The following is an 8877-nucleotide window of genomic DNA, read 5'->3' as shown; positions in this document are numbered from 1 at the left end:
CCCCCTCCCCCCGTCACCATGCACTGTATCTTAGGACAGGAGCCAGTCAAGGCCTCTGGGAGGCAGAAGGGCAGAATCATCTAGAAAAGATCCCAGGGCTGGGCTGCACCGGGGTGATATCCACACCGTGGAGGTCGACACTCAGGATGACCCCACTCCCAGAAGTGGGGGGCACTGTGGCCGCTCTCCTAGATGAGTTCAGGGGCCTGGAGAAGGGGTGAGGGCGGCCACCAGTGACCAGCTGCAGGGGCGAGGGTCACGCACACGCCAGGGCCCGACGGACGCCTCGTGGCGTGAGGTACGGAAGAGCCTGGCCGGCCCCGGCCGCCCCTGGAGACGTCCAGCAGGACGGAACTGCAGACACTCGGACCCACACCCAGTCGGGAGGTGCTTTCTCTGTGGGAGCTGCAACGCTCTGAGGCCAGCGTTGGCCAGTGCCAGTGTGTCCCTGGTTCAAGGCCGGCCAGAGCACCGGCACCGGCCCCTGTAAGACAGGCTGCTAACGTCGTCCTCCCCACACCACCGGCCCGGTGTAAGGATTTGAACTCGGGGCCTGGCCCTTCCTGCCCGTGTGGAGCCAAGTGGCTCTTAGCAGCCTGGCTGGAGCTGCTCTGATCTGGGATCTGATAGATCAGCCCCTTCCTGCCCCCCTGCCCAACGCTGAGCTGCTCTTGGGGAGCTTGTGCCTCCGCTGAGGGACACCTGGGGGGGTTCATCGAGTCACCACATCCACAGCACCCTCAGAGCGGGTGGGGAGCCCCCCAGAGACCAGAAAGCAGGTCTTCATCCTTCTGGTTTTACAACAGGTATATACAGTTCTCTTGGAAAAAAAATACCAAAGGGCTAGTGGCTAAAGCAAGACCCTGTCCTAAATATAACCAGTGGGAGAGGGCTGGGGGTGTGGTGCGGCAGCCTCGTGCCAGGGGGGCAGGCCCAAGGCCCCGAGTTCAAGCCCCAGGGCTGCAGATTCATCAGTCAACAAATACCATGACCTGTGCTGACCAAACACGGTCCACCTCACAGACAGGCCCCGGCCCGGATCCCGGTGCCTCTCAGCTGGGGGTGCAGAGGTCAGGGGCCAGGGGCAAACATTCAGTCTCCTCTGAGGACAGAGGTCATTTCCAGACATCCTACAGATAAAACCCACACCCGTGTGCTTGGCAATGGAAAGAGAGGAGGGGAAATCTCCTTGGAACGTCCCCCCCAGCACATCCTGGAGGAGGCAGGACCGAGCTGTGTGCGGTGCACATGCAAGATCAAGTCCGGAGAATTCCGGAACTGCTCCAGGGTGGACCTGGGGGTGGACGGAAGGAGCTGGCCGAGCTCTGCTCCCGGCTGCTCCGTCTGTGAGCAGCCTGGCAGGAAGGGCCGAGGAGGGTCTGGCGGGACACACCGTGCCGGAGGGAAGGCGGGCGTCCTCGGGGAGAGGGCCGGGAGGCGGCGCGGGCTTCCAGCCCTGTTCTGACAGTGCCCTGCAATCAGCCTCCCCAAAGAGGGACACCGGCGAGGGGCGCGGGGCGCCGTGTTGGATGTCCATTCGAGGGGGGGACATAGCGGTGGTCTGATCCTCGGGGACCCCACGGAGCAGGGGTCCAGGGCTCCTCCCAGCAAGAGCCTCCCTGGCGGCCATGGGCTGCAGCAGCAGAGGCTGCTGGCCCCGTGGGAGGATGGAAGGGAGGATGGGAGCCCCCCCCGCAGCCCTGTTGGGGCCTGGGTGTGAGAGGTGCGGTTCTGATGAGTGGAGAATGGCACCCCAGGACCCCAGCTGCCCCCTGCGGGCCCATGCACGGGAGCTGTCTCCCCGGTTCCCATCGACCCCAAGGTCAGAGGTTGCAGTCAGACGCGGCCACCTCGCGGGATTCTGTACAGCCCGGAAGTGACCCGACAGTGTTCCAGAAAGTTCTAGCAGATCAGTGACAGCACCCTCATGGCCGGGTCGGGACAGGACAATGCCGGGAGAGGGGCGAGACCTGACCCGGCGCCTGGCTGTCCTCTACCTCTGGCCTTCCAGCGTCTCTGCTCTCCCGTGGTCCCGGCCCCTGCCCTGCGGGCTGCTGCTCAACCAGCCCGGGGTCCAGGGCCGTGAGGAGACCCCGCCACACAGCCAGGCACCGAGCCCCAAGAGCTGCGGCCTGGCCCTGGTGAGGGACACCCACAAACAGACGCAGGGGCGGCCAGCTGCCTTCCTCTCTTTAATGAAGGGGGAAGCGGGGGGGGGGCAGCAAGTCAGCATGGGGGAGGGTCCGGGGCGGGGGGGGGAGGGGACCTGGCCCTCCCAGGACGGGCTGTCCTCTGGCTCAGGGGTGCTTGGGACGTGGCGGTGGATCCAGTCTAAGTAGTAGGTGACGCGGGTGTAGACGCCGGGCCGGTTGGGGTGCGCACAGCCCTCGCCCCAGCTCACCACACCCGCCTGCAGCCACGTGCCGTTCACCCTGCACACCAGCGGCCCGCCGGAGTCGCCCTGGGGAGGCAGAGGCCCGGGGAGTGGAGGCCGGGGCTGGGGGGAGGCCAGGGGGGGAGGGCCCGGCCGAGGGGGCGCGGGGTTCCGGGGAGTGGAGGCCGGGGCTGGGGGGAGGCGGGGGGGGGGAGGGCCCGGCCGAGGGGGCGCGGGGTTCCGGGACCCACCTGGCAGGAGTCCTTCTGGCTGTTTCCGGCGCACAGCATGTCATCCTGGATAATGTGGATGTTGTCGCATTGTGGTACTTGGCGTCACAAAGACGGTTTTCCACGATGGGGACCTTGGCTTGCTTCAGGGGGAAGGGCGGTGGGAGGGGCTCTGGAAGAGGGGAGGCCTCAGCGGGAGCCCGAGCAGCCCCAGGTCTGGGGGGGATGAGGGGAGAGCCGGCCCCCCCAGCCACCCGCCCATGCAGCCCCAGGTCTGGGGGGGATGAGGGGAGAGCTGTTCCCCCCCCTCCACCCACCCGAGCAGCCCCAGGTCTGGGGGGGATGAGGGGAGAGCCTGCCCCCCCCGCCACCCACCCGAGCAGCCCCAGGTCTGGGGGGGATGAGGGGAGAGTCGTTTCCCCCCCCGCCACCCACCCGTGCAGCCCCAGGTCTGGGGGGATGAGGGGAGAGTCGTTTCCCCCCCCCGCCACCCACCTGTGCAGCCCCAGGTCTGGGGGGGATGAGGGGAGAGCCGGCCCCCCCCAGCCACCCGCCCGACCGCCGGCCCCACATACCCTCATCCTTCACGTCTCCCCAGCCCGTCACCCAGCATGGGGTGCCCGCGGGGAAGGGCTCCGAGGTAGGGGGCAGGGACATGGGCCGCACGCGGCCAGAGACGTTCACGGGCTCCTCCAGCTCCAGCAGGGCGATGTCGGCCCGGTCTGTGCGGCGTAGTAGTCGGGGTGGGGGACGACGCGGCGGACGGGCAGCAGCCGGTCGCGGTAGTAGAGGTGCTGCTGGCGGAGCTGCACGCGGAGGAGCTCAGGGGGGAGGATGTGCCTGGGGGGGAGCAGCCCTGCTCGGGAGGGCCGGCCGGGCCCAGGGGCGCACGGGGGTGCTGCCCCCCAGCCCGGCCCCCCCACTCACGGTCCCACGCAGTGCGCGGCGGTGAGCACCCACTGCGGGTGGATGAGCGAGCCCCCGCAGATGTGCTTCCAGTAGACGAGGTGGACTCTCAGGCTCACCTGCCAGGGCCACGTGTTCTTCGGGGCCTCCTGGCCCCCCACGATGCCCGCCCGCCCCATGGCGGGGCTCGGGGCTGCACAGGGGGAGATCTGACCACCGGCCGCGGCCCGCGCCGGGCCCGCCCTCCCCAGCACCAGGGCAGCCCTGAACCCCCTTCACCCCAGCCCGCAGGTCCTGGGGCTGGGGACAGGAGGGGCCTAGGAGGGACTCACCAGGAGCGGCCAGGGCCAGGCTGGACAGGAGGGCCAGTGCCAGCAGCGGGAGCATCTGCAAGCAGCCGGGAGAGGACGGAGCGCGGGCTGCCGAGTGGACCTGGGGCGTCCAGGCCCCAGGCTGACGCCCAGCCGCCCCCCCCCCAGGCCTCGAGGACACGGTGCCGGACTTACCCTCACCGTCGCCTCTTCTCTCCATCTGGGGCCCGTCCCGCCCCCATTTATCCCTGCAGACTGGCATGGGGCAGGGGCGGAGGAGGGGCACCCCATCCTGACATGGAGGAAGTCCTGACTCAGACGCCTCGCCCGCCCCCACCCCCCACGTGCCCAGCCGGGGGCCACGGAGCGCAGCACCGCACTCCTGTGGGCCCGTGGTGGCCAGGAAGCCTGGACCAGCCCCCGGGGTCCTCCAGGGCCGCCCAGGGCCCGCCACGTCCGTCAGATCGGGGTTCCCCACTGTGGACTGGGCACTGGACATCCCAGGGTCCCCCTCCCGGCTGGCGGGCTCTGGTGCTGGGGCAATGCGGCAGCCAGCGGCTGGGGTGCGGCCCCTGCCTCCTGCCGGGGCAGCGTGGGTCTCCCGAGGGGGCCTCAGACTCAGGGCCGCCCCCCAACTGTGCGCCACCCCCTGCAGCGCGTCTCCCCAAGGAAACACGAGGCAGGAAGCGGCGTCTGTGGGCCGCGTCCTGTACCCGAGTCCTCCCCCCACCGCGGGAAGATCATATGAGACCCTTATCAGAGCAGGGGGAAGCAGCAGCAGCGTTGGCCGGCCCACGGTCCAGCAGATAACCCCCGGGCTCCGCTCTGGGCTTCACCCCCAACTCTGCTGACCCTACTCGGCATCTCAGACATCTGAACCCCAGCAGCAGGGGGGGCCGCGTGTGGGGGTCAGGGCCACGACAGCACCAGAGGCCGGCACCAGCCTCCTCTGGGAACCCCTCCCCCCACCTCCCGCCCAGGCTGACACCGACCGTCCCACCCCTCCAGCCCCTCCTGCTCGCCCCGGCCTGCTGTCCTCCACTCCCAGCCCCTCCTCACCTCCGGGCCTGATCCTGGCCGTGCTAGGCCTAGGCCTCGCTGTCGCTCCCAGCGCCCCTCCCGCCGCCCAGGGCAGGTCCTGAGCCCAGCGCCTGCCCTCACACCCCGGGGGCACATCGGTGTCCGGCCCGGCACATCTGGTCCCGTCCCCATTCATTCTCTAACAACTTCTCTGGGGGTCATTCAAGCCCAACGCTGACAAGAAAGGACCTACCGGGGCTGGGAAGGTGGCTCAGTGGTAGAGCGCTTGCCTTGCATGCATGAGGCCCTGGGTTCGATTCCTCAGCACCACATAAGCAGAAAAAGATGGAAGTGGTGCTGTGGCTCAAGTGGCAGAGCGCTAGCCTTGAGCAAAAGAAGCTCAGGGACAGCGCCCAGACCCTGAGTTCAAGCCCCAGGACTGGCCAAAGACAAAAAGACCAGGCAAGCCAGGCTCCAGTGGCTCACGCCTGTCATCCTAGCTACTCAGGAGGCTGAGATCTGAGGATCATGGTTCAAAGCCAGCCTGGACAGGAAAGTCTATAAACTCTTTTTTTTTTTCTTCTTTTTTTTTTCTCTGGGCCTGGGCGCTGTCCCTCAGCTCTTCAGCTCAAGGCTAGCGCTCTACCACTTGAGCCACAGCGCCACTTCCAGCTTTTTCTGCTTATGTGATGCTGAGGAATGGAACCCAGGGCCTCAGGCATACAAGGCAAGTGCTCTACCACTGAGCCACCTTCCCAGCCCTGTGAGACTCTTTATCTCCAATAAACTACCAGAAAGCCAGAATGGCGCTGTGGCTTGTGGTAGAGCGCTCGCCTTGAGCTGAGGAGCGCAGGGACAGCGCCCAGGCCCAGAGCTCAAGCCGCACGACTGACAAAAAAAAAAAAAAGGTCCAGGCACTGGGTGCTGCTTCCTCCGCGGCCGATCCCTGCTCTGATAAGGGTCTCATATGATCTTCCTGCGGGGGGTGGGTGGGGAGGACTCGGGGTACAGGACGCCGCTGGCCCAAACCGCTTCTTTGAAGGTGGCCCACCGCTTGAGCCACAGCTCCATTTCGGCTTCTTGGTGGTTAACTGGAGGTGAGAGGCTCTTGGACTTCACTTGCCTTGGCTGTCTCTGAACCTCCAGTCTCTGATCTCAGCCTTCCAAGTAGCTAGGATTAGAGGGGTGAGCCGCAGGCTCCCCCTAAAAATGCAGCTAAAGCACGCGCTCACCGACCTCTGTCACTGTCACCCCTCAGTAATCACCTTTATAGTACCAATAGAAAGTTAAAAACCAAAACCACACCGCCACACCCCTGCACGCCCCCTCGGGAACCAGCGCCCAGCCAAAACCCCTCGGGAGCGGGCGCCCCGGCCAACCCCTCTTGGGAATGGGTGGTTGGCCGACCCCCCTCAGGAGTGGGTGGCTGGCTGCCCCCCCCTCGGGAGCCAGCACCCCGGCCAACCCCCCTCAGGAGCCAGCGCCCTGGCCGACCCCCCTCGGGAGCAATCACCCCGGCCAACCCCCTCAGGAGCAATCACCCCGGCCGACCCCCTCAGGAGCAATCACCCCGGCCGACCCCCTCGGGAGCCTGTGCCCCTGCCGACCCCCCTCGGGAGCCAGCGCCCCAGCCGACCCCCCTCGGGAGCCTGTGCCCCGGCCGACCCCCCTCAGGAGCCTGTGCCCCGGCTGACCCCCCTCGGGAGCCTGTGCCCCAGCCGACCCCCTCGGGAGCCTGTGCCCCGGCCGACCCCCCTCAGGAGCCTGCGCCCCGGCCGACCCCCCTCAGGAGCCTGCGCCCCAGCCGACCCCCTCGGGAGCCTGTGCCCCAGCCGACCCCCTCGGGAGCCTGCGCCCCGGCTGCCCCCCTCGGGAGCCTGCGCCCCGGCTGCCCCCCTCGGGAACCTGTGTCCCGGCCGCCCCCCTCGGGAGCCTGCGCCCCGGCTGCCCCCCTCGGGAGCCTGCGCCCCGGCTGCCCCCCTCGGGAACCTGTGTCCCGGCTGACCCCCTCGGGAGCCAGCGCACAGCAGCCTTGGTCCTGGGAGCCCAGCTGGAGGCTCCATGGGGGCCCCTGCGCCGCGGGGTCCTGTCCGCGTGACGCCGGCACCCAGCCCTGGAGGAACCCAACCGCGCAGGGGCACCAGGAGCGCAGGGGTGGCGCGAGGCAGGGAGCCGGGACAGTGCGGCGGAGGGTGGACCGGCCAGGCCCATGGCGCCTCGCGGTCCTGGCCGCCCCGGGACCTCGGCTCCCGGCCTCTGCGGGACCTCGGGACGCTGCGGCCTTTCTCCAGCTTTGGTGCTTGGCTGGGCGGCTGCTGGCACCCCGCTCAGCTCCACTCTAGCGAGCGCCCGGCTGGCTTAGCTGGGGCCGGGCTGGCCACACGGGCCACGGCCCCCGGGGAGGAGCCGCGGCGGTGGGCGAGGGGGGGAGGATCGCATGCGGGGACCGCGGCCTTGGAGGCCAGGCACGTGGGTGACGGTGGGGGACACAGGGGTCTCAGGTGGCTGGTAGCCTCCCTCCCTGTCCCTCCCCAGAGGCCGGGGATGAGGACAGAGGCATGGAGAGGCTCGGGTGCACGGGTCTGTGCCCCACCCGCCCTGAGTCCTGCCAGCCCCGAGTCCCCGCCAGCCTCCATTCCCTTGTCTGAAGCCGGCGTGGAGACGGAAGGCGCGGGCGCCTCTGCAGAGCAGCGCTTGTGCTCAAGCAACACTGGACGCGGCGGCGTTGGCGGCACTTTTATTCAGCAGAGCCAGGGAGCAGAGACAACCCGGGGCCTTCAGCAGTTGGACTCTCCAGGTCACAGCTGGACTCTCCGTGTCGCAGCCTGCGCCCGGCCCCGCCCCGCCCCCAGGACCTTCCCCAGCAGGCGGCCGGTCAGCGGGGGGCCTCGCCGCCCCCCATCTCCCGGTCAGAGCAGTCCAGGCTCCCGCAGGCCAGAGGGGGCCGGGCTCGGGGGTCCAGGCGGAGCTCGGCGGTGCGGGAGCGGGCAGCCGTGCCCCGCGCCCCGGCTGGGCTCAGGAGAACCTCTGCACCTGCTTCAGGACCCAGGGCACGAAGGTCTGGACGCGGGCGTAGACGCCGGGCACGTCGATCAGGGCGCAGCCGTAGCCCCAGCTGACCACGCCCAGCAGCGTCCAGGCGCCCGACACCTTGCAGACCAGGGGCCCTCCCGAGTCGCCCTGGGGGAGAGGGGGAAGGACGAGGAGGCCGTGAGGGAGGGGCGGGCAGCAGGGTGGGGAGGGGCGGGCGGGCGGAGACTCACGTAGCAGGAGCCGCGGCCGAAGCCGCCGGCACACAGCATGTCCCCCTGGATGAACCTGCGGCCTCGGAAGCGGTGCCAGGTGGCGTTGTGGAACTTCTCCTCGCAGACGGCGTTGCTCACCACCCGCAGCTTGGCCTCCTGCAGGCGGTAGGGCGGCGGCAGCGAGGCTGGGGAGAGAGGCGGGCGGGGGTGACGGCGCGGCCCTCACCCGGGCAGGACCCCCGCGGGCCTCCGCGGCCAGGCCTCCGCGGCCGGGCCTCCGGTGCGGGGGGAGGGGCCGGCGCTCTGCTCTGCGGACCCGGCCCAGCACCAGCTTCCCCCCACCGTGACTGAGGGGCACGGCCCCAGTGCCTCCCCGACTCCCCTCAGCCCCCCACACTCACAAAACAGGCTGACGGCGCCCCAGCCCGTCACCCAGCACTGGTCCAGCGAGGCGGCGTCCAGGGAGGCGGACGGCAGTCTGACGGGCTTGACGTCGGCCGAGCAGTGCGCGGGCTCCGCCAGCCGCAGCAGCGCCACGTCCGAGCCCAGCATCCAGTGCACGTAGTCCTGGTGGACGACGATCTTGCTCACGGCCAGCAGCTGCTGGCCCCCGTACAGGTACACGTCCCCCACGTGCACCCGGAAGGCCGCCGGGTCCGCGTCCCGCCTGGGGTCAGAAGGAGGTCACGCAGGAGCTCGCTGCCCCGGGGCCCGGCCCGGCACGGGCAAAGGCGCGAAGCCCCAGAGCCCGGGAGCCCGGGGTGGACTCACCGGCGGATGCAGTGGGCGGC

General features: G+C 69.4%; 3 protein-coding genes across 3 annotated transcripts in view; 1 reads left to right on the top strand and 2 right to left on the bottom strand.

The window, feature by feature from the left end:
* Cacna1h (calcium channel, voltage-dependent, T type, alpha 1H subunit) overlaps positions 1-1917 on the top strand; it is a 27316-nt gene extending 25399 nt beyond the window's left edge. Inside the window, exon 38 of the mRNA XM_013011276.1 lies at positions 1758-1917. Coding sequence (XP_012866730.1) covers positions 1758-1917 — 160 coding nt within the window. The remainder of the gene's footprint in view (positions 1-1757) is intronic.
* An 8-nt stretch (positions 1918-1925) lies between these two features.
* On the bottom strand, positions 1926-4320 carry LOC105981925 (tryptase alpha/beta-1-like). The gene is given in 10 exon segments (XM_013011275.1): positions 1926-2138; positions 2267-2461; positions 2626-2693; positions 2696-2776; positions 3180-3320; positions 3323-3444; positions 3532-3703; positions 3843-3897; positions 4017-4076; positions 4159-4320. Coding segments are annotated over 10 exon segments (1269 nt in total).
* A 3357-nt stretch (positions 4321-7677) lies between these two features.
* LOC105981924 overlaps positions 7678-8877 on the bottom strand; it is a 5470-nt gene continuing 4270 nt past the window's right edge. Inside the window, exons 4-6 of the mRNA XM_013011274.1 lie at positions 8488-8753; positions 8105-8271; positions 7678-8021 (exon numbers count right to left, since the gene is read on the bottom strand). Of these exons, the coding sequence (XP_012866728.1) occupies positions 7857-8021; positions 8105-8271; positions 8488-8753 (598 nt within the window). The 3' untranslated portion in view covers positions 7678-7856. The remainder of the gene's footprint in view (positions 8022-8104; positions 8272-8487; positions 8754-8877) is intronic.

The sequence above is a fragment of the Dipodomys ordii genome, unplaced genomic scaffold (genome assembly GCF_000151885.1).
Source record: "Dipodomys ordii isolate 6190 unplaced genomic scaffold, Dord_2.0 Scaffold14, whole genome shotgun sequence".
NCBI classification, from domain to species: domain Eukaryota; kingdom Metazoa; phylum Chordata; class Mammalia; order Rodentia; family Heteromyidae; genus Dipodomys; species Dipodomys ordii.
This window is presented reverse-complemented; position numbering and strand designations above follow the sequence as displayed.